Source organism: Macaca nemestrina, chromosome 3 (genome assembly GCF_043159975.1).
Source record: "Macaca nemestrina isolate mMacNem1 chromosome 3, mMacNem.hap1, whole genome shotgun sequence".
Classification (NCBI taxonomy): domain Eukaryota; kingdom Metazoa; phylum Chordata; class Mammalia; order Primates; family Cercopithecidae; genus Macaca; species Macaca nemestrina.
Genome location: NC_092127.1, coordinates 70,579,341 through 70,605,166, shown reverse-complemented (window position 1 = coordinate 70,605,166; position 25,826 = coordinate 70,579,341). Strand labels below are relative to the sequence as shown.

General features: G+C 38.4%; 1 protein-coding gene across 4 annotated transcripts in view; it reads right to left on the bottom strand.

The window, feature by feature from the left end:
- LOC105486188 (SEC24 homolog D, COPII coat complex component) overlaps positions 1–5,905 on the bottom strand; it is a 112,210-nt gene extending 106,305 nt beyond the window's left edge. For 2 of the 4 annotated variants that reach the window (XM_011748912.2, XM_011748913.2), the window contains exons 1-2: positions 3,188–3,373; positions 822–980 (exon numbers count right to left, since the gene is read on the bottom strand). In XM_011748912.2, coding sequence (XP_011747214.2) covers positions 822–939 — 118 coding nt within the window. In that variant the 5' untranslated portion in view covers positions 940–980; positions 3,188–3,373. Of the gene's footprint in view, positions 1–821; positions 981–3,187; positions 3,418–5,791 lie in introns of those variants that run through there. The other 2 variants (XM_011748909.3, XM_011748911.3) reach the window with 2 other exon arrangements.
- Between the last annotated feature and the right edge of the window lie 19,921 nt (positions 5,906–25,826).

Below are 25,826 nucleotides of genomic sequence, written 5' to 3'. Positions count from 1 at the left end.
ATAATTTATAATTATCTTCATAAATAAATGCTGAGGAGAAATGAACCACCAGATAGAAAGTGGAGGGGTTAATGGTTTCTACAGGATCCAGTAAGGCAAGATTATAAACATTCTGGAGAGGACTGTCCTGAACAAGAAGAGGGAGGCTTCATCAGGACATCTTTAAAATCTGGGGAGGAATAAATCATAAGAGTGACTTTCCACAGGTAATTCACAATCTCAGAGCATCTTCTGCAGCATACTCTGTGTGGCTGCTAACATCAAGCCCCACTACAGGGAGTCCTTACCCCTTGCTGACTTTGCACTATATACATTCTACCTGGCACAGCCTGGATCCCAGATATCTGAGCTAGTTCCAGTGAGTCCTGAGAGTTACTCATTGATTTATACAAGGTCCATTTGTATAAAGAATTGTACAAAGAATTATCCTCACATATAACTGATGGGCAGATTAATCTAGGGCCAATCCTAGACAAGGATACATAAATTTAATTCATTTATAAATTTAATTCTTTTTTTATTCAATGTTTACAATAACCTTACACCACTAATTAACAGCAAGAACAAGACTCACAGTAAAAATAAAACAGGAAGTGTTTGTTTTAGTCTATATTTAAAAACCAAACTTGTATTCCATGCAATAACCAAACTAGTGATGTAGAGTTCTGCTATGAGAGCCTTTTCCAAATGATCCTGTAATCTCAAGCCATTTCATTATATAATGATCATGCAATGCTTTCAAATCTCCTCTTTCAGAACATCTTACATCTCTGAGCCTGAGAACTAAATAATCACATACAAGTCAAAATAACACACTTTACCTGTTGGAGATGCTGTGTGCGACGGATCCCCATAGTGCCCATAATGAGGTGGAGAAAGTCCTATTCCAGGCTGAGGCTGAGAATATGGGGGTGTAGCCACGTAACCTTGTTGACTCATTATGACAATATCATTCCAAAGGATAAATCTACAAAAGAACTCTGCAACAGAGAAACAAGAAACATGTTACCAAGAGAGTTTGTCACTTAAAGCTATTAAAAATATAAACACTGTTAATACATGTTTATGATGGTTTGAAGAAAAGTACAATTATCAGGTACATGAGAAACCTTTATATTATACAATGCATCATTATCCCCTAAAAAGAGTCTAACCATAGCTCTCTGAAATTCAGTAAATCACTTCAATAATTCTGGGCAAATTCTCAAGCATGAGACCTGAATAACAGCTCCCAACCACTTTTTTAAGGGAAGCCTGAAGCATTTTGCAGATAGTCTCTCATAAGTGTTCCTATGATTTTGTGCTTTTGGTTTCCATGGTCACATTTCAGCACAGAGCACACCATGCCATTCAACTGACTGACCACCATAACTGCCAGTAGTCTGCAATTAGATGTTTTATGACTTATGTCTTTTTAGTGCTCCTCTAATTAGTTATTTTAATCTAGTCATTAGGACAAAGAGAAATCATAGTCCAACAAACATAGCAACAGATAAAGTTGATAATAGGCTTATGAGTCATAATTAGACCAAGCCAGGTGGTCACTATATCCACTTGAGTATTGTCAGTGGTTTTTCAAAGGCGACAGAATTTCTTTCTAATTTAAATGATATCACATCTCTAAGAACATATGCACCTATATTTAAGGGACTAAGGAAAAAAAGTGTAATTTTGTAAGTGTGTAGGCACACACATCACAAATATAACAGACTCATCTTTATTCTTTTTTTTAATCTTGATTCTAATCAGAACCCAATTTTGCTTTAAATTTTCCATTTTTTCCAGGTTTTAACAAAAAAAGAGATTTTCATAGGACTGATGATTTAAAAAAAAAAAATTTTTAATACGGCAGAAAATGCTTTGAATCCTGGCAAGAGAAGTGGGTTTTCATTCTATATCTGCCATTTAACTGTGTGACATGGAATGAGCTGAAGAACCTCTCTAAGCCTCAGTTCCTTCTTTTAGGAAATGAAGCCTTTTCAGATTTCCACTGATTCTACAATTTATCTCCAGTTTATTTGCCCCATACAGGTATATTCTTCCTTTTGTTCTTTTATTTGCTACAATTGAAGATAAGAGATCGGTGGTACCTGCTAAGACTTAGAATCTGTCTATACTCAAGAAATAACATCTCAAATTTAAAATGTGAAGCCTAAAATTTGTGATTTGATTTTGTTTCCATATTAAACTATAAGTTTCCAAAATAAAAGCAACCATGTAAAAATACTGTGAGATCACTTCCTTCTGGGAAGAGGAGAACTGAAAAGGAGGAGAGAGGCAGGCAAAGGCCTTCTGGTCCACTTTGTTCCTGACAACCCTTTTTTCCTCCGCCCACTTAGCAGAGAGAGACGTGGCAGCCTGAGCTTTGGTCAAGCTCATCCAACCAAGCAAGAGCACTTAGGAAGTCGGCACGAACACACCTAAGTAGCAGCCTGTTGCTGAGTGACAGAAAAGAGAGGCTGAGATGGTCACTCCAAAGAACAGGAAGCAGCCAGGTCCCTCTGAACTGGTACTGAGAGGAATCAGCTTCCTCACGCTACCCAGTTTGCCACGTCAAACTTCCTCACACAGAGCACCAAGTTAAAGAAACCTGACTCAGCTTCAAGCGGCGACATGGCAGAAAGACACTTGGCATGAGCAGGCCTAGGATCAAAATCTGGGGAGCCCCAATCCCAGAACGGCCCCCTGGCTCACTGTCACCCAGCAACTCTAGCCAAGGTGCACTTCTAACCCTGGAACAAGTTCGTATTTGGCCAGATCAGTTTCACTATTCGGATGTCCCGAAGCTTCAAGATATAGTTGCCATTTTCACCATGAATACATCCAACATTCCCTTCCTTCAAAAAAGGAAATAAAGTTGATAAGGAGACGAGAAAACTGCTGGCAATGACATTCGAATGGTGGTCACTGAGGATCCTAACTAGGGCAGTTCCTGCATCCCAAGGCAAAAGGTGGGGGCGGGTAAAAAATGCCCACGCCCACCTCCTTCTCCCCCATCCCGCCCGCCTCACTATTAAACTGCACTAAAAGGCTAAAGGAAAAAAGAACGAGGTCTTCTCCCGCCGCCCCTGCCTCAGGTGGGCACCCGGTCTCCCGCCTTGTCCCCGGGCCGGGCGCGGCAACCCGCTCCGCTGTGCCTGGGCAGGGGCTGTCCCGCCTGAGCGCGTCCGCGGGTGCGAGGCTTTACCTGCTCCCGCTCCCGCACCCCGCGGGCTTCGGAGCGCCGGCGGCTCTGCGTCTACTGCCGGCAGCCCTCGGTGGCCCGGCTCCCGCTGCGGCCGCTTCTCCCCCGAGCCTCTTACCCGGCCGGCGTCCCCTCAGCCTGGTCTCACGCTCGGAGTTGCAGCTGGGCTGGGAACTGCCACGTCAAACCCTCTCCCGGCTGCGCGCCCCCAGCGCCGGGCTTGGACCCGCCGCCGCGCTCCCGCCTGCGCACGCGCACAGCTACCGGCCGCTGCGGGGCGGGGCCACCGGACTGGCCCAGCGAGAGGCCGAGCGACCTCCCCCTTTTCGCTTTTTGCCTTTTTCCGGTTTTTTTGTTTTTTGGTTTTCTTTTTCCCGTCTTTTCTTTCCTTCCCCTCCCCCTACAGGTCAAAGCCTTTAACGTCGTGGCTAAATCAGAACCGTATTTTCTCCGCGCAGCCGGGTAGGAAGGAGGGGAACGCGTTCATTCATTCTTCCATCAACAGGTTGCAGTTTTTTAAGCTCTTCATTCATTACGTATTACTTAAATAACTAATAGTTCAGGTACTGCACTACCGTTACATACAGGAAAGTACACGATCTGGACCTAGAGGAAATTACCGTTTAAAGGCGAATCTGGCACGTGTACACGCACATTTGATGACGTATCCGTGCAATGCACTACAGAGGAAGGAACGCTCAAAGCAGCCTGGCAACGTGTAACACGGGAGGAGTGGGGGATGGGGGAGATGTCCCAAAGGAAAAGTTTGGGAAGTGGGGTTTCCATTGATATTGGGGTTGTTAGCGTTCTGTATACTCCTTCGTCCGCATATTCCTTGTTTGTGAAGTAGGATGGCTGATCCCAGCCCCAAACAGGAATCTCTGCCTGTAAAAGCACCCAGTGTTTAGCTCACCGTCCTGAGACAACCCGCTCAGAAATAAAGACAACCTATATGAGATCTGGAGCTTACCTCTCTATTTCACCCTAAAATCAGGACCATCTGGCTGGTTTCCCATCATCTTTCACTGCTAAATAGACATTCAGCCACCCCCGGGTTTGGTATAGCTACCACTTTGCTCAAACTTACAAAGTAAAAACCAGCCCGGTGTTGTTTTTAACATGTACTTTCTTCTGAGCTACAAGAAAGCTATTTGACAAATACCTTTACTGATGAACTGCCTAGGTAAAAGCGTTCGTGGGGATGTTGCTACTCCTGAAATGCTACTTGAATTGTGCAGAATTTTAAGTCATTCTAGCCATAAAAATTTATGGTCCCTTTTTCACACTCTTATAAGTTTTTAAGGCATGTGGCAAGGCACAGTGGCTCACACCTGTCATCCGAGCACTTTGGGTGGCCAAGCAGGGAGGATTGCTTGAGGCCAGGAGGCAGTGAGCTATGATCACACCACTGCATTCCAGCCTGAGCAACAGAGTGAGACCCTGTCTCAAGAAAAAGAAAAAAAGATTTTAAGGTGAGATATCCTGCCTACATCCAGCTTCAACACTGATCAGGTTTGAAAAACCACACTGAAAATTTTGTTTCAAATTGTTTCTTATATTCTCAATGTGATGAAAATGTTTGGTGGAAGTTTAGGAAGTTTTGGCCAGTGTTGAAGCAGTACAGCTTGTAAAAGCAGTGAAAGAAGTTGTCATATAACAGCTACATTACAAGGAGCGAGTGAAGCTATGATACAAAGATAGGAGAGAGTAAAGTCAGAAACAGTCACACCATGTGATGACCTGCCTGACTTGTTACTCCTATAAAACCACTACATTTGAATTGTAAATACTTCCTTACCTCCTGCTCAGGTACCAAACTTGTCTGAAACCAGGACAATTTGTGGTTTCAATTCTAAAACAGTTTTTAATTCCTCAATGTTAAAGCTGGAAGGGACTTTAGAGATATGAGTATTCAACTCAATATTCAGTGAGAACTGAATTCAATTTAATCATCTAATAGATTAATAAACAGGTTTATTGAGAAAATTTAAATGACTTACTAGTCATTTATAGCTAGTTGGAAGCCATCCCTTCCAATTCCAAAGCTCTTTTCACCTCCCTATGCTTTTTTTTTTTTTGAGACGGAGTCTCGCTCTGTCACCAGACTGGAGTGCAGTGGCGCAATCTTGGCTCACTGCAACCTCCACCTCCCGGGTTCAAATGATTCTCCTGCCTCAGCCTCCTGAGTAGCTGGGATTACAGGCGTGCACCACCACGCCTGGCTAATTTTTTGTATTTTTAAATAGAGACAGGATTTCACCATGTTGGTTAGGCTGATCTTGAACTCCTGACCTCGTGATCTGCCCACCTCGGCCTCCCAAAGTGCTGGGGTTACAGGCATGAGCCACCGTGCCTGGCCAAACCTCCCTATGCTTTTACCTTCTGATACTCTGATTTGCTGTTTTCTTTTAACTGGTTCTGCCTTTTTCTCCTGTGACTGCCTTATATTCAAGTTCTCAAATAACTATTAACTGACTGCATAGTTCCACCAACAGTTGGAGTTACTTGTCACCAATCTCTTTTTTAAATGAAATGGGCTTCTGGTTTGCGTCCTGCTTCTCTTGTCCTGTCCCCAAGTGCCCATGCCTTAGGTGATGAACTCCTAACCTTTTCCTGTGATTGGGTCCCTGGCCTTCACCAGCCCTGAGGGTTGGCGCAGAGTCTCAGTCTTCCTTGATCTGACCCATCCTGTTGCCACCTGAGCTTAACCTCTGATGTTCCATATGTAATTAACTTAGTTTCCCAGGTAACCATATCCTGTTTGAAAGATGAGGTCACAAGGACCTCACAATGCCCATGTACTGGAGTTCTATGTTCTATGTTCCAACTTTTAAAGGGAAAAAAAGCAGAGAGTCAACTATGCATAAGACTGTATATAGAGAGAAGGAATTTCCTGACAATGCTTAAGATTTCTTCTAATTGGCAACCTTTTGAAGGTTATGATGCTCTAAGCATTTATGTAACTTACAAAGTTTGGAGGTTTCTGCTTCTAAAGCTGAAAACAGTTGGAAGAAGCTTTATTTAAAAACAAAAATTTTAAGTGGCCGAATCCTGGACTATTTTAAATACCTGGAAATGGAGTAAATAAGGTCAAGTTACATGGGGGTGATGGAAAGGGCATATGGTAAGGTAGGCTGAGTAGCAGCTAATAACAGTAATGAAAGAGTTCAAGTAATACCCAAGGTGCTTCTAGAATTACTTTTTTGATATCTCAAATATCATGCTCTAAGTATGCTACGTCACATACAGCTTCAATCACAAAGTGGACAGTGAGACATCACACTGCTAACTCAAATTGACTCAGGTTTAAATCCTGACACTATCACTTACTACTAGCTATGCAAGTTTTACTTATTCAACAAATGTTTATTAAGCACCTACTATAAACTGGATACTGTACTAAGAACTGTGAATACAGAGTCAGATGAGACACTGCCCTGGCTGTCAGAAGCTCATGGAATAGTGCAACGATCAGCCAGTGGCAGCCTATACACTATATTTGGCCCATCCACCTGTTTTTGTACAGCCTTCGAGCTAAGAATGGCATTTTTAGTTTTGCATAGTTGAAGTTTTTTTAATATTTTGTGACACATGAAAATTATGTGAAATTCAAATTTCAGTGGCCATAAATGAGTTCTCTTGGAACACAGCCATGCTTTTCTATTATCATATATTCTGTGGTTGTTTTTGTACTGTAAATGTTAAAGTAGTTATGACAGAGACCACAAGGCCTGCAAAACCTAAAATACATATTATCTGGCCATTTACAGAAAAAAGTTTGCTGCCCCCTGGTCTGGCAGGATGTACAATTACAATATAGTTCATTTTCATTCTATGAGGAGACACAGGTTGCCATGAGAACATGTAAGAAGGGACACTTAACCCAGATTTGGAAAATGAGTGACATCTCCCTGGTGGAGGTGGCACCTGAGCTGAGGACCCGAGGACAGTAATAAGGCCAAAAAAAAGGGTGAAGAGCAGCAGGGAATAGCATGAGTGAGTTGAGGAAGATGAGGAACATAGGGCATTTAGAGGTGCTAAAATTCCCGTACAGCTTGGATGTGGGTTTCTAAAGGAAATGAGATTAGGCAGGTAGGCTAGGGTAGCTCATGGATCCCTCAAAGGCACTGGAAAGGGAATGAAACAATTTAAGCATGGGAATGACACAGTGGATTATTATTTTTTCAATGACTGCACTTGGTGGAGTTAATGAAGTCAGCATTTTTACCTAACAGGGGACACCTCTAGAGGGAAATCTTTTCTCTGGGGTTCCCTTTGTCCTGGCCATGCTTTCTCAGAGCTGCACTGCAATCTGAGATTCATCCTACCTCGTCCTCCTTCCTGCCCTTTCTTTGTCTTGGGTGTCAGATCTGCATGCACCAGAAGGCTTTCTCTCTTCCTCTTACTCCCTAACTCATCTGTTCTTATAGGTGTTTCTCCCAATAAATCTCTTACATATCTCGTTCCATGTTGCTGTGTGCTTTTCATCTGACCTGGCCTGACAGCCTCATCGAGAAGGTGAGATTTGAACAAAGCATTGGAGGAGGTAAAGGAGTTAGCAACACAGATCATCTGGCGTGGGGAAGGGAATTCAGGCAGAAGAGAGAGCCCCTAAAAGTTCCTATGTCAGGAAGTAGGTGCTTGGCGTGTTTCAGGAGTAGAAGGATGCCACACAGACTGGAGCAGAGGAAATGAGGGGAAGGTTGTAGGAGAGGAGGGCCTAGAGGTAAGGGGGCAGGCAGATAGTATAGGATCCTTAGGCTATTTTAAAGTTTGCTTTTTAATTTGAATGAAAAAGGAATCCTTACAGGTTTTGAACTGAGGAATGATGTGATTTGACTCACTTTCCAATATTTTTTTTACTGATATGGGAGGCAGGTGTTCAGAACAATATTTATTTTTATAGTCTCAGTGAGATTTCAGGCCTCAGAAATGTATTCTCTAATCATTTGGTTTCACACAGGTTTTCTTGGTCATGGCCAAGATTTGAGAAGAACAGGAAGTGTTTTGGAGCCTACTGCACTATGAAAGCAGGTGGTAAACTGAATTCTGACTGCTGCACGACCACAGTTCTATATTCATAGCTCACCCCTCACTCCCATTTGAATTTCACATAATCACATTCCTGGTGATTTGAAAGATTTTCCAGTTGATGAAGTGAGTAAGATGTGATTCAATGTTTTCATTGCACTGATTTTCTTGAGTGATCTAAGGAGACCTCAGGCAAGCTAGTAGTATTGAACTGAGAAATTAAAAGCCCCTAAGTCACCATAATAATAGGAAGAGGTAAAAATGATACTAACGATTTAATCGAAGTCAGTGCCTGAATGTGTGATCATTAGTAGAAAGAAATGATGTTCCTTCGATTTTTTCCTCAAATCTACTTATGCGATTACCTAGAAAAATAATGCAATACTATATTGTTGCATAAATAAGAAATATCAGAAATTTGGATTTTGCAATATTGTATATGTGGCAGAGACTGGACATTTTTCTGGAATATCCATTATTCTGAGTGTGTGGCTGGTGTGTGGATGCCGGGCCTCTGCTGTAGCTGGTTGTAGCTTTATGGCTCACAGAGTACAGTGGGCATAATATGTGCAACTTCTTTGTCTCATCTTTAAAAGTCACTTCCTGAGTCTTTCATTTTCTGCAAGCTAGAATGGAGACATAGTAGCAGTAAAGCCAAATTAACCCTCCAGGTAAGGATAATCCTCTAGGGTTGATGGCACGAAATAAGGAACCCTGGTCTCTGGTTGTCTTCATAACCAGGGCCACCTACCCCTCTTGAACCCTGTGTCTACCTCTGAGCTGGTACATGAGAGAAAAAGAAACTGTATGGAGTTTGAACCACTTATTAGCATATTTTAAAAATTAAGTGAGATACTTGTAAATTGTACCAGTCAGAGTGAATCTACCACAAGAAACAATCAAATAACACATCATAATCTACTAGAGTAAGAAAAGGACTATGGATAAAACTGAATTAGCCACAAAGAGGGGAATACATAGACTGGTGATTTTATTGTTTTAATGGAGCTGTTCAGTAAAAACATACCCTGATGTTTAAGGGTGGAGTTCTCTTTTGAAGAGAGTTGATGTTCCCATTGTTAATCACAATGGATACTGTTTCACTGGCCAAGAATGAAGGTGACTTGTTGGATTGAGAAAGGAGAGGCTCCCCTTCCTCTTCCCCAAGGTCTAAACATTGAGTCTAGACTGAGAGACACTGAGAAGTCTGCAACTGTGCCACTTGAGAGAGTTACATCTCAAGAGTTAATCTCCGCCACAGGAAGACAGGTCTCAAGCCAGTGCTTGTGTTAGCGGCAGCAGTGAGGCTGGGAGGCCATTTCTGGGCCAGCCCCATGTGTCAGCGCTCTTCAGCCCCACAGGGGCAGTTCTGAGTTCCATCACCACTAACAAGAGTCAAGAGCAACTCTTTGATCCCGAGGGGCAGGGGTCTCTCTGGTTTTAGACCTGAGGAGTGGAGGAGATGCAGATGGCAGAGCACGGTGGTAAGATCTGGCTAGAGTGGACAAATCTGAGGACTGCACTCAGAAATAGCTATAATTCAGTCCCTGGAGAACCTTCAGAAATCACTGTGTCACCCTTAAGTGGGGACTGAATTCAGTGAAAAGACAGGAGCTTGTCCCATTATATATATATATCACTAGCAGATAGTATCATATTGTCTTCTGAGAACACACTTTTTAGATTTCAGTTTTCAAGATTTATTTCCAGATTGAAATTATTCTCATTTAGTGCAATAGAAGAGTCAACATTTGTTCTGGTAACTACTATAAAGAAAAGCTACAAAAGTCAAATCAATATAGTATTGCCATTGAGATAAAAATATTAAGAAAATAGGTTAGCATGATAGAAATAGATCCACATATATATAAATTGATTTTTGGCACAGGTATAGACAGACTTTTCTTGTCTCTTTAACAAATTGTGCTGGAACAATTAGGTATACACAGGCAAAAAAGAAAAAAAAAAGAATCTTAATCCCTACCTTGCACCATATAAAAAAATTAATTCAAAATAAAGTATAGACCTAAATGAAAAACCTAGAACTTTAAAATCAAGATCACATCACAAAGATTTTCTCCTTTTTCCCTGGATACTTCTAAGTTCCAAGAGGATCAAAAGTATATGTCCATAAATAGGCCAGGCATGGGGGCTCATGCCTGTAATCCTAGCACTTTGGGAGGCCAAGGTGGGTGGATCACCTGAGGTCAGAAGTTCGAGACCAGCCTGGCCAATGTGGTGAAACCCTGTCTCTACTAAAACTACAAAAATCAGCCAGCCATGGTGGTGCACACCTGTAATCCCAGCTACTCAGGAGGCTGAGGCAGGAGAATCACTTGAATCCAAAAGGTGGAGGTTGCAAGTGAGCCAATATCGCACATATCACTCTAGCCTAGGCAACAGAGTGAGTGAGACTCCATCTCAAAAAAAAAAAGAAAGTTTATGTTCATAAGTAGATTCATATACAAATGGTTACAATAGCTTTATTTATAACAACTGAAAACTGAAATTAACCCTAATGTCTATGGACAGGTGAACAAACAAATTGTGGTATATCCTTACAAAGGAATACTCAGCAATGAAAAAAATGAACTACTGGTACATGCAGCAAATAAATAAATCTCACAATAATGTTGAATGAAAGAAGCCAGACATACAAATAATATATGATTTTATTTACATAAATTTCAAGAAAATGCAAACCGATCTATAGTGACATAAGGTAGATCAGTAGTTGCGTGGAACATGGAACCGAGGAGAGGGCAGAGAGAGGTGGGTGAGGGGCACTAGAAAGGAGAATGGGATACTTTGGAGTGATGGATATGTTCATTATCTAGATTGGTTTTACAGGTGTGTATATGTATATATACATATATCAAAATGTATCAAATTGTATATTTTAAATATGTATAGTTCATTGTATTTTAATAGACTTCAATAAAGTTGTTAACATTTTTTCATTGAATTTATGATTTTTTCTAAAGTCTTGATATTTTGTGATATTAAGATTTCTGGACCCAGAACATAACCTGTTTTTTTGTTTTGTTTTGTTTTGTTTTTTTGCCTTTGGACCCTTCAATAAGTTAGGTGTTTTTTTGTTTTTTTGTTTTTTGGAGACGGAGTCTCGCTCTGTCGCCCAGGCTGGAGTGCAGTGGTGCTATCTCCACTCACTGCAAGCTCCGCCTCCCGGGTTCACGCCATTCTCCTGCCTCAGCCTGCCATGTAGCTGGAACTACAGGCGCCCGCCACCGCGCCCGGCTAATTTTTTGTATTTTTAGTAGAGACGGGGTTTCACAGTGTTAGGCAGGATGGTCTCGATTTCCTGACCTCGTGATCCGCCCGTCTCAGCCTCCCAAAGTGCTGGGATTACAGGTGTGAGCCACCGCGCCCGGCCGTGTTTTTGTTTTTTAATGTATAGGTCCTGTATATTTTAACCTATTTTTTTACTATTATGTTTTATGTGAATTTGCTTTTTTCCATTTCTATTTCTAGTGTTTGTTACCAGTAAAGAAATTTCTAAATATATATGAGTAATCAAATTATCAAATTATCTTTCTTATATTATTACTTTAAAATTGCAATTTTGGGGTTTTCTAGATATGCAGCAACCTCTTCAGCATTTTTTTCTTATTGCACTTGCAAGAAACTCCAAAATAATATTGATAAATAATATTGATTAATAAACTTGCTGTTGAACATTTCTCTCTGGTTGTGCTTTTAAAGGAAATGACTTTAGCATATGCATTTAGAATAATATTTTAATGTATCAGCCCTACTGTGCCATGATATCTGATTAAACACAATTTCTGGGTTTGTTTGTGATTGTCTTTGGAAGAGAATAGCATTTGAATTGATGGAATGAGTAAAGCAGATATCCTTCCCCAATGTGGGTGGGCCTCATCCAATCAGTTGAGAGCCTGAATAGAACAAAAAGGTAGAGGAAAGTTTAATTCCCTCTCTAACTGACTACTGAGCTGAAACATTAATCTGCCATCCGCACTTTTGTTCCCAGGAGAACCCTGACTAGTGTAAGTAGAGGGCATGGCAAATACAGAAACACCCGTTCTGGCTTGCTTGCTTTCCTTTAGCAGAGAGTAGAAAGCTAAAACTATATTTTCCAGAATTCTTTGCATTAAGGCTTTTAAAACTTCACTGATTTTTTTCTGTATTTTCCAGATTTTCTACAATTAACCCATAATTCACTTACATATTGCTGGTAAGTGGCCAAGCCAAGTATACCCAACCAGATCTGTTGACCCCTTAATCCCTAAACTACTGCAATGCTCCAGTGAGAGTGTTGGCTTCGCACTGGATTTATTTCCATATTGCAACTGCATTAAATTTCTAAATTTTATTTGCATCATCTATTTTATCTGGAAATTCTGGTGAAAAGGGCAGCCCAGCACGCATGCTGGTTCTTGTCTTCTGGTGAACTTCTGTACGTACCCTTGGCTTTGCTACTTTTAGCCCTATTTACTTATGAGAAATACTACATGTTGCTATTACCATGATCTCTTTTGTTCCTATCTGTTATGAAGCAAGCTACTCGTTTGTTGAGGAGAGTAATTTCAATATTTCAGAAGCTGATTTTGCTTCTCCCTACTCTTACTCTTTTAGGTGTGCCTCTTTACCAGGTGCTAATGCACCATGCAAGAGTGGCTGTCTACTTAACATCACCTAGAATTCACAGGATAATCAAGTGTCAGAGCTGTATCCTCAAAGATCATTCTAGCCCAGTACTTTCATTCCCCAGATAGGCAAGCTGAGGTTCAGATAGTCAGGCTCATAGTGCCATGAATTTTGGAAGAGCTGGTACTAGAACCTAAATCTCAATTTGCACTCTAGTGTCTTTTTTATGATTCCAAACTTTCTCCACATTTTCTGTACTTTACTTTCATTCAAAAGCCTCTTTTAAGAGTTTAATTTCAAATTATAACTGCATGTTAAGCGGATACTTTGAAACCAACTTTAAAAAACAGAATAAGCTTCTTAAAAAATTATACACACACACACACGTATAAATGCCCCCACCTCCACCCACGCACAGGGACACACACAGACACAACTCAGGGAGGGGAGGGGAGAGAAGGGAAGGGAAATGAAGGGAAAGTCTTCCATTTATGGCTTGCTTTACCCAACACTGTACAGTCCTTGATAACCTGAGGATTTGGCTCTCAGCTTCTGCCTTTCTAGGCTCTATGCCTTCTTTCTGTGGCTGGGAGCCACTGTTTCCAAGTAATCCAAAGGAAGGTGCAAAACTGCTTTTGTAGCCTGATGCTTTAACTATAAAAGCCAGTTCTTCTGCCCCCAGATTTCAGCTTTAACATCTCATCTTTGCATAAAGCAGGAACAAAGTGTCTCTGAGTGGGGAGTAGAAGTTGGAAAACCAAACTGTTCTCCTTAGATAGGATGATTTTACCATTTACACCTTCAGAGAGGCGAGACAGCCTCCTTCCTCCTGTTCCTGAGGCTGAGAGCTATCTTTCCTATTTAAATGTATTGCTAATACCTTTTCCTCTACTCTCCCTACCATACTTTTGAACCATTTGTTACTCCCACTAAACTGACCATACAGCTTACAATAAAACAATATTTTAAACACAAAAATAAGTGGAAGAAAATCTAGTTTATTGAAGATCTCATCACTCCTACATAAAACTTTGCTTCAAAAAGTTTGTTTGTTTGTTTTTTGAGACAGGTCTCACTCTATTGCCCAGGCTGGAGTGCAGTGGGGAGATCATGGTTCACTGTAGCTTCAAACTCCCAGGCTCAAGCTGAAGCAGATGGGACTACAGGTGCACGCCACCCTGCCTGGCTAATTTTTATTTTTATTTTTATTTTTTTTGTAGAGACGGAGGGTCTCACTATGTTGCCCAGGCTGGTCTCAAACTCCTGGGCTCAAATAATCCTCCTGCCTCGGTCTCCCAAAATGCTGGAATTACAGGCATGAATCACCACACCCAGACTTCAATAAGTCTTGATTTTTTTCATTCTTAATATTAAGGACCCTAACTTTTATATTCCTATATAGTCTCCACAAATGTTGACTAATTTCTCAGATGATTTTCACATCTTTTTTTCTTCTGTAATTTCTGTCTTGTTTTCTTATTTCTTGTCTTCCTCTACTAGTCCTTTTAAAAAAAATCAGCTCCCTGCCTTCACTAATATAGTGCTTACAAGTTACCAAAAAGCATCACCCCCATAACAAGCTTACTACAAATCCAATGTCACTGAATCCCCCCAGTAGCAAATAAGTGATGCCTCCCCTGCCTTTGTGATTATTGTTTCTGCTCTTAGGATGAATGAATACATATGGAGTCTTCATGTATAGAAGTATCACTCATCATTTCTAAAAGTAAGATAATGTCCTATTGGTAAAATCTACCACAAAAACTTGAATATTCTGCATCTCCTCAGTAATTTGTATACACCTCTGTCCAAATTTGTCTTTTTTTTTTTTTTTTTTTGAGACAGGGTCTTGCTGTGTTGCCCAGGCTGGAGTACAGTGGTATAAACATGGCTCACTGCAGCCTCTACCACCTGGGCTCAAGCAGTCCTCACACCTCAGCCTCCCAAGTAGCTGGGACCACAGTTGCGCAACACCATGCCCAGCTAATTTTTATAAATTTTTTGTAGAGATGGGATCTCGCCATGTTACCCAGGCTGATCTCAAACTCCTGGGCTCAAGTGATCCTCCCACCACTGTCTCCCAAAGTGTTGGGATTACAGGCCTGAACCACTGTACCTGGCCCAAATTTGTCTTGAACAAGTTATTTCTAGCTCTGTGTTTAGGCAGCACCTATTGACGAGATCTCTAGGCACCTTACTAAGAATATTGTGCCAGCATTCTGCCTTTAAGACCAGGAAAACAGAGAACAACAAGGATTTAAGTATGAGAACAACCTCCTTGCTTATATCACTTATTATAAATCTTTTATTTGACAAAATTTTTCTTATAGATTATTTTTAGTTGTAGAATTAGAAAACTTAATGAAGTTTAGATCACTATGAGTTCATATGCAATGTCAGGTGTAGATAAATCATTTAATTGAAAGTGCTTTATAAACTAAGAATATCCCATTTTTTCTAAAACACCCTTTTTCGTAAAACACCCTTCCAAGTTTCTATGCTTTTCACAGAAAACTGCAAGGGCTCACTGATTATGGGGATTTGAGCCCAATCATGAAATAAGTCTCTGGCAGGCTTATCTGTAACTAACACTGATATCACTTGAATTCAGGGGATGGCAAATAGGGCCATGATGCTGGTACTTAAGAATTGTAATCCTTTTTCAAAAGAACTGTGAATGACCAGCTATGTTAAAATAAAAGACTAGAACGTTGACTATGGGGAAAGAAACCTCACAAAACAACATCCGTGTTATGAAATTAAAGAAATGTCGAATCTCTTTAAAAAAAGAAAAAAAAAACCCTAAATTTGCATAATTTTCAAGGAATTCTAGCAATATTAAATAATTTGTGAAACAAGTTTTTAAAGGGCATAATACATGCTTGTATACTGGACATGTGTTTTCTAAACACTAACTCTTTTTTTGCCAGGTTATATGTTGGAATGTAAGAAGAAATACCAAATTTTGTACTTTCTGTGAGACATTTGAGTTTTCTTTGCTCTTTATTTAACATAACGTGAGTCTACATAAAATGCTTCATACCATAGTATTTTGTGCATGCGAGGAGAATTCATCTTCTCTGGATCTAGAGAGGAGAAGTGGATTAAAAATAGTATTAAAAATAGATTTCAAATGCAAATACAGGCACTGCTTGACTTAAGATGGGGCTACGTCCTGATAAATCCATTGTAAGTTGAAAATATCATAAGTCAAAAATGCATTTAAGACACCTAACCTATCAAACATAGCTTAGCCTAACTTGGCTTAAATGTGCTCAGAACACTTGTATTAGCCTAAAGTTGGGCAAAATCATCTAGCAGCACAGTATACTGTATGTTACAGTGTATTTAACCTCATGATCATATAGATGACTGGGAGCTGCAACTTACTGCCACTGCCCAACATCCTGCAAGAGAGTAGCATTGCACTGCGTATCACACTCTGGGAAAAAATCAAAATTCAAAATTCAAAGTATGATTTTTATTAACTGTATCACTTTTGTGAAATCTTCCTAAATTGTGGATCTTTTGTAATCATTTTCAAGATGTTTGTATTAAAATAAGTTAAATATACTATTTAACCCAAAGTGAAGAGATGGGTTCTTAGAGAGAACAATCTGGAAAGTGGTTGTTATTCTTTGTTGGTAGAGCAGGAAAGGGCATTCCTGAAAGAGAAAGCATCTGAACAAGAGCATAGAAATGTAAAGCAACCTGGAGATCTAGGGAGAACTGCAAGCTTTTTGATAAGGCAGCAGCAAGGAACATGTTTGTCATGGCTGAGGAGGGGCCCCACCAAGCAACAGCATGAAGATGCAATCAAGGGCCAGATAATGAATGGCATTTTAAGTACCACTGAGGTGTTAGTGATTCATCCTGGAGGGAGGCAAAACAGGAAAACAGCATGATTTGTTGCTTTTGTACTATTGGTTTTGGCAGCAATGTAGAGGACGGAATGGAAGCTTGCGAGACTAGGGGCAAAAAGAACTAAGAAAACAGCACGATAATATAGAAAAGAAAAACAAGGAACAGTGTTAATAGAGGGGCATCCAATTGAATGTATGTGGCGGAGGAAGATGAGAGTGGAAACTAAGGTGATGTGCTGAGTGGGGAGGGGCGAAGAAAGAGGATACAGGAAGAGAGTGGTTTCCAGGAAAACGTTTGTTTCACTTTCAATCTGTGGCCTTCAAAATATTCAGAACATATTGTTCTGGAGCTCAGGAGAGAAGGTGAGGTAAAGATGTGAATTCAGCAGCTCAGAAGCGAAGCTCCAATCTTGAGGATGGATCAGACTGGGGAGGGAGACCGTCATACAGGGTGAGAAGAGAGATCCAAGGACAGAACTGTAGGAAGCATCAATATTTGAGGAATGAGAAAGGAAGAAAAGCCTCCCACAAGGGAGATGAGATAAGAGGAATGGTTACACAGGTAAGAAGAGAAGCGGAGATGAATGGTGTCCTCTTTATATTTCAGTCACCTGAACTCATTACTCATTACTCATTATTGCCTGCAAATATCAGGTGCTTCACTGTTTCTCGGCTTTTACTCATACCTTTCATCTTTTCAAAACGAGTTTTAAAATGCTACTCACTTTTCAGAGTCTAAGTGGAATACCAGGTCTTATGTCAGAACTTTCCTGACCACTATCATGATCTCTCTTCCTCACATTGTCCTAGTAACCCCAGCATCATGAAATTGAACATTTATTTAAGACAGTCTTTCAACAACTTTTTGGTCTCGAGAACCCTTTACATTCTTAACAATGATTGAGGATCGACCAGTCTGACCAACATGGAGAAACCCCGTCTCTACTAAAAATACAAAATTAGTCTGGCATGGTGGTACATGCCTGTAATCCCAGCTACTCGGGAGGCTGAGGCTGGAGAATTGCTTGAATCTGGGAGGCAGAGGTTGCGGTGAGCTGAGATCGCACCATTGCACTCCAGCCTGGTCAACAAAAGCAAAACTCCACCTAAAAAAAAAATTGAGGATCCCAAAGAGCTTTTGCTTATATAAGATATAGCTATCAATATTACAGAATAAAACAATTAAAACACATATTGTTGCAATATTTATTAACTTATTTAAAATAGCAATAATGTCATTGCATGTCAATGTAAATAACATTTTGATTAAAAATACTATATTTTTTAAAACAAAAGCGTAGCAAGAATAGTGGCATTATTTTACATTTTTTCAAATCTCTTTAATGTTTTGCTTAATAGAACACAGCTGGATTATCATAACCACCTCTATGTTCAATCTGTTGTGATGTGCCATTTTGGTGGAAATACAGAAAGAAAATCTAGTTTCATACAGGGATGTAGTTGCGGGGGAAAGGGCGTATTTTAATAGTCTTTTCAGAAAACTGTGGATATTCTTCTTTGATACCACACCAAAACTCAGCAAGAGCTTTTTTTCCCCCTAAAGGTTAATTGCAACATGGAATCTGAAACCATATCAAGAAAGTTTTTGAACTGTTATATTAAAATTCATTGGTCTATCATGCAATTTGAATCGTGAATTTTTACCCATGTATGATTTTGCAACATCACACATTTGTCACTTAGAAAATATTGATTTGCCATATAAAAAAAGCTCAATATCACTGATCATTAGAGAAATGCAAATCAAAACCACAATGAGACTCCATCTCACACTAATCAGAATGGCTATTGTTAAAAAGAAAAAATAACAGATCCTGGAGAGGTTGTGGAGAAAAAGGAACATTTATACATTGTCTGTGGGAGTGTAAATTAGTTCAACCATTGTGGAAGACAGTGTGGTGATTCCTTAAAGACCTAAAGACAGAAATACAATTTGACCCAGCAATCTTATTACTGGGTACATATACAAAGGAATATAAATCATTCTATCATAAAGAAACACGCACACGTATATTCATTACAGCAGTACTCACAATAGCAAAGACATGGAATCAACCTAAATGCCTATCAATGACAGATTGGATAAAGAAAATGTGGTACATATACACCATGGAATACCATGCATCCATAAAAAAGAACAGTATCATGTCCTTTGCAGGGATATGGATGAATCTGGAGGCCATTATCCTCAGCAAACTAACACAGGAACAGAAAATCAAATACCACATATTCTTATAAGTGGAAGCTAAATGATGAGAACACATGGACACATAAAGGGGAACACAAACACTGGGCCTATTGGAGGCTGGAAGGTGGGAGGAGGGAGAGAATTAAGAAAAATAACTAATGGGTACTAGGCTTAATACCAGAGTGACAAAATAATCTGTACTGCAAACCCCCATTACACAAGTTTACCTATGTAACAAACCTACATATGTATCCTGAACTTAAAAGTTAAATTTTTAAAAATTGATGTGCTGGGTTATTCAAGTCCTCCAAATGTTGACATATTTCATTATTACATTTTGTTAATATTACCATCAATTTCATCAGAAAAGCTTTTAAATATTAAGAAATTGTTAAGCTCACAGTGGCAGATACAACTTTTCTAAATTCTTATTTTTATTAGAAAACTCAAGTTATATCATTGCCAAGAAACATGAGAGTTTTTTTCTTTGATGTAAGAGGGTCACTTCGTTAATTTTCAAGAAAATGTCATGCCATTCTCCTCTAAATAGGAATTCTTTGCATACGTGCCTAGAGATAAGAGGAAGAAGTTGACTTCATTCCTATTTGTATTTTCCTTTCAGGTCATAGCAAAAGTTCTTGGGCTTAGTAGGTTCTCAACAGACGTTTGTAGATTTTAATTGAATTTATTTCCATTGTGAATTTCAACTGCTGTAAGGGTTTCATTATGTCCCAGTTTGCCCAAGATGATCCCCACTTACGTGTATTCTCTTCCTATACCATCAAATTTAGGATATTTGCCCCGTCCTGATTTAAATAAGTAGTATTCAGTGTTGCAATAAAATATCAGCATGAATTTGATGGACCTGAACTTGGCACTTTCAATTTCTATTCTAGTCACCCAAAAGTGTGAGACTGTGGTTCGGAAAACAGAACTCTCATCTTAACCCACATAAAGACAGAGATAAGCCTATCTCTCTAGTTTAGAACTTTTCTAACTGCAGAATAATTAATGTCTCCTTTAGGACAGTATGTTCAGGACAGTGTGCAGAGTCATAACTGGTAAAACAATGTGGGCTTGGACTCAAGTGGCTAGGGAGGGTTAAATCCCTCTGGTCTTAGGGGTAGCCAGAGAAGTATTCAACATCATTGCCTCCTATAGTCTTGGCATTCTAGCCAATTATGCCACGGCCTGTGCTGCAAGATTCAATATGTAAGAAGTTGCCAGGCTACCAGGCTGCCAATCAGCAGTGTCATGGGGAAATGTGGGAAATTATAGATTAGGTGTCCATGGAATATGTGCAGGAAATGGAGGCTGGATACCATACTTTGTACAGAGAGTGGTCTGACGCTATTGCAATAGCTGTTTTGTCAGTATTCTATGGTGTAAACCTTTCCTATGTTATTTTGTTGTCAACGCTCTTTTAAAAAAATGCAATAGACTCTCCTGGCAGCAATGAACCAAAAGTTAAGAGTATTTAGTGAAAAATTAAGTACTGAGTTTCTGTTTCTCAAAAAAGCTAATGATAAAAGTGTCACTTAGAAAAATGTTGAAATTTCCCATCCAACAATGGAACATAATTGCTAACTCCACAAAAGCCAAAGAATCTGCTTCAGAAGTTAATGTTACCTTAAGATGATTGTACCTGCCCAGAGATCATGATTTAACATGTACAGCTGCAGAAAGTGTATTTACATGTCACTCTGTGAAGCATGGCTTTCCATTTATTCATTTTAGAGCCCAAGTTTTCTTGTAGTCATACAAAAAGTAAAGCAATAACTATGATTTTATTGGTTCCATTAACAGAATAACTTCACAAATAGTTAAATGAGAATTTTATAGCAACACATTAGATGCTACAAATAGAAAGCTGCCAATTCAAAATAGTTCAAATTTTTTCTATATGAATCAAGGAATCAAAGTAAAACTAGTTTAAGTTCATTCTGTCAGGAAACATCTAATACTATTGTTAAAGCCATTGTAAATTTACTTTAAAAGTTCAGCATTGAAGATAAAATTTTTTGCTTATGCAGCAATAAAATCAATACGAATTTTAGTGAAACATCTTGTCATTATAAAAACAATATTCCACCAAGTTAACAAACATATAAGTAGAAATTATGCTTATAATTGGTTGTGGTACATAAAAAAGGCATAATGGCGTCCTGAAAGAGCTAACAACTGAAATTGAAGTTATAGTTGTCAAATTGTATAAATACTTTGTACATATACACAGAGTAACTGAACTATATAATTTTTATACACCTAATGTTGAAATAAAAACTAATTCAGATGCAACACAGAAGTAGGTACTTTCTCCTTTGCTACTCATTATTAATCAAATTGAGAAATGCTTGAGCCCTTAACATTTTTGTAAATGGATCTAAGTGTTACACAATAATATCAAACTAACTTGCAAGTGTTCAAAATCAAAACTGTCAGTAAATAGAGCGCCCAAAATTCATCTAGTGAAGTGTTTAGCAAGTTGCAATGAATGACAACAATACTTGCAAATGGGATGACGTTCCAATTCATTTTTACTAAAGCAAAAAAAAAAAAAAAGACTGAACACATTAAATAAGGCTCAAATGATGGGCTAAATTTGATTTTGAAATTTGATGGTAGAGCTTTGTAATATTTTGACTCATTAAAGAATCTTTTGATAAATCTTCTATTTTTAGTTGGAAAAAAATCTCTGTGCTGAAATAGAATGAAATTTAAGATAATCTAAATATGGTAGGCATTCAAAAGAATCATATAGACAATTGGCTTGATGAATTATTTATTGAAATAATTACTGTCAATGGAGACAAAAAGACAGTAAAAATATTTTAACCGAGGTATTAGTATGTTTCAATACAAAGCAATTGTAATTGAGAATATTCTCAATTTAGGATTACTTTTTATCTGAGTAGCTGTTGCATGACTGTAGAGAATTTTCATATTAAAAAAGTTTCATTGAAAGAGAATAATCAATTGAAGATGTCAATAATTTCAAATATATTAACCATTAAAATGCCACTTTAAATATTACCAGTAACTTTGTGAAGCCCATACAAAATAATTAGACTACAGTAAAATAAAACATTTTTCAGGAAAATGCCAGTGACATGATATTAGAAATGTATATGGCTAAGAAACCAATTAAAGTAGGTGAAGATGTCATAACAATAATTATTGTCTATATCATTTTTACTATCTACATTATCTCTTTAAAGATATAACTTACATAAAGTCCACCAGACTTACAGCTTAATGATTTCTTACATACATATATACTTATGCAAGCAGCACTCAGATCTCTCTCCCTCTTTCTCTTTCTCTTTCCCTTTTTCGGTCTATAAAGTCCAGCTCAAATATAATTTCTTCTCTTGGCAGTGTTTCATAAGTAGCCCTCTCGTCACAACTCCCAGAAAAATTCTTTGTTTATCTTCTGTGATACCATAACATAGTGGATGTATTATACTTCTCTTCTAGCCCATGTCATATGGTATATTATGATTTGCATTTATACCTGACCTCACAACTAGTCAGTGAGTCATTTGAGGGTAGGAGCCATATACATTTTTTAGCTTTATCCTAAGTGCCTAGCACTGTGTGCAAGTAACATATTCGGTGCTCAGAAAATGTCCTGTGAAATGAATTATCTCTTTAGTTATTGTATCATCTAATAGGGTTAAATACATTGTTAGCTCTCAATAATTATTTTTTGAAGTAAGTAACCTAAAATCTTCTTGTTCATTGGAGTTTACACATACTAGTTTTGAGACGCATATAGATTTATTAGGGGGGATTATAAAACCTAACACAGGATAATGAAGGCCGCCTTACCAGCAAAACTTCGCACTAAGCCATGGTTTATAGCGGAATGCATATAAATTACTCGATTATTCTTTCGAATATATATGCTATTTTATTTTATTTCATTTTATTTTATTTTATGTTTATTGACTTTTTTTTGAGACAGGGTCTCACTCTGTCGCCCAGGCTGAAGTGCTCACTGCAGCCTCAACCTCAAGTCATCCTTCCACCTCTGCCTCCTGAGTAGCTGGGACTACAGGCAGATACCATCACACTCGGCTAATTATTTATTTTTTGTAGAGGGCATCTCCTGTTGCTACCCAGACTGGTCCCAAAACTCCTGGGCTCAAGCAATCTGTTTGCCTTGGCGTCTGAAAGTTCTGGGATTACAGGCATGAGCCACACCTAGCCTATATTTTAAAAAAATAGTGTTTCTTCTTCTATTGTTGGTAAGAGGAAGAAAAATGCAAACAGCCTTCAACTGAATAGAAATAATGGATGTTCTCTCTTTCTTTTCATTCTATATGGTATTTAAAGTAAAGAATATGAATTTACTTTGTTTTTAAAACATCAATAAAAGCTCTTTATTCATAAATGTATTTTTATAAGTATAGCCCATAGTATAGAATTTTATATTTGTAATTCAAAAGAAAATATTGGCATCAAAATAATTTATTAATAAGTATATAATCGAGCTACTTATATGATGATAGTGTATTAAACTCAGCAATCTTCACAGGATCTATCATCCATGACTGCTGTAACCCTTTTCCAAACATTAAAAAAAAAAAATACAGGTAAGTGTTTATTCTCTTATTTTCTGTATTGAAGGCACTGAATAATTTAACAAAGAAGTGCAAAAGAAACACTAAATGTGGGAAAATTCTTCTTTTTGGGAAATTATTAGTAGTAGGGTATATCCAGCCACGTACAGCAACCCAATTCCCCAGGAAACTTCATAAAATGATAACCATATTAAACTGAGGACAGGACAACCTAGCATCAAGAATGGACCCAGAGAATATGTTAGACGTATTGTCTAACATATAAATAAGTGATAACCTCAAAGGCTAGCAAAGACACTGTAAATTAATAGTAGATGGATTGCATTTGTAAGTAAAAGCCTTTGATGAAAAAATTTCTATATTTGCCAGTAAAGAACCACACAGAGCATATGGTTCACTGAAATAAGATAGAATTTAAAAAAAAAAATTAAACCGTAAGTAATCTGTGAAATTACTAACATTTAAAGTTTCTTCACAGATTAACATAACATGAAAATTAGTTAAAAGAAAAGCTCTGAAATTCACTGTAAAGTTTAAGTTTGTACTTAATTTCCAATAGAATAGACTGCTCTCATACTAAGAGGGATCATGTAGATTTTTCTAGAAGCATCATATATTTGAATAGCTTTGACCAGTTAGATAAATTTAAAGTATTTTTATTTATTATAAGGAAAGTGAATGGCTTTTTAAAGGGGATTCTTAGGCTATTTTTACACAAAATAATTTTGGTAAAAGTAGTACACAGTGAGATTGCAGGAATCAAGAAGTGTTGGTCATACCTTGTTCAGCTTGCATTTCTCTTGTTCACTTGCACTTTCTGCTTTCATGTTATTGAAAACCACAGGGCTTTCTGGCCATTAAGTTCTCAGGGTCCATTCTTGATGCTAGGTTGGTTCTCTTTATATTCCTTTCTTCCCTGCTGTACAGGCCTTGGGGCTGTAGCCTCCTTTATGATCCTCCTTCATTATGGAAGATGTTACCATCTTCTCTAATGCCATCTTCTCTAATGCTTGCTGGCCTTTGGCTAATTCTGGGTATGTAACAGGGAAGATAGGGTCTCTCCACCTCCCTACTTCCTTGCTGCCCTGAAAACAAGTATATTAGACACTTTTCATTTAAGTTTTACTGTTATTTATTGTGAGGGAGTCTTGATAAAAATAATCAGACTAAGAAAATTATAAAATTGAAGAGAACTTTCAACATTTTAATGCATGTTATCACCTTACAATTTCCAATATGGCTAGCAGGCCCAGAAACGCTGATGGATTCCTGTTTTGTTCTTTTATTTTGGTGGCAGATTTTATGTGTTTCTAGCCTTCTGTGTCTAAGCCTAAAAATCGTTTTCTCTACAAAGGCCTGCCTGTCCATTATGTAGGCCCGAAGACACAGAACAATAGGGGTAAATCAGAGCCAGGGTGAGGGCACCTGTCTCAGGACTTTCCATTCTTCCCTCCTTTTTCAATGGCCTCACAACTCAGCATAGGACAGGCTCCCCTATGATATTACCACACCTAGAAGCTTTCTTTGAATAGCCATGTTTCCTGGATGACTTGGGGATAATATAAAACACAAAAAATCTAGAATGAACAAATGTTCATTTTATTATTGCAAAATGCCTACTGCATCTGAGACAAAGGTTATGGGTGTCCTTATTTTAGTCCAAAGTGCTTACTTCATCAAAGTTAATATTATATGTAAGTCACTAAAACACCCTTTCTCGCCCAACCTTTCAAACTTCTCCCAGTTTTATATCCATCCTGCCCCCACACTGTAACCACCCACATCCCATGATAAGTAGCAGAGGCATTATCTGGAAGCATGGGAGGGTGAATTTGGCTTCCAATGAAGTCTTAGAGGCCAAGTCTTAAAGTTTTGGCATCTTATAACATGGACACATCCATGAGCATGGAAAGATTCCAGATGAGTCTAGGCTTTTATCGACACCAAAGATAATGTTAGATTCTTTATCCTTGTTTAATATCAATGTGCTAAATCAACAGCAAATTTCCATACATCCTTCGTGTCAACTAGAGGAAAAGTAAGCTCAAAAATGTTCTAAGATAAAAGCAAGTTACATTATTTTTAAATTTTTTTTAATTAAATCTTTAATTTTTAATTTTTGTGGGTACATAATAGGTGTATATATGTATGGGTTATATGAGATATTTTGATATAGGCATGTAATGCATAATAATCATATCACGGTAAATGGGGTATCTATCACCTCAAGCATTTATCCTTTGTGTTTCAAATGATCTAATTCTACTCTTTTAGTTATTTTTAAAAGTACAACTAAATTATTTTTTACTATAGTCACCCTGTCA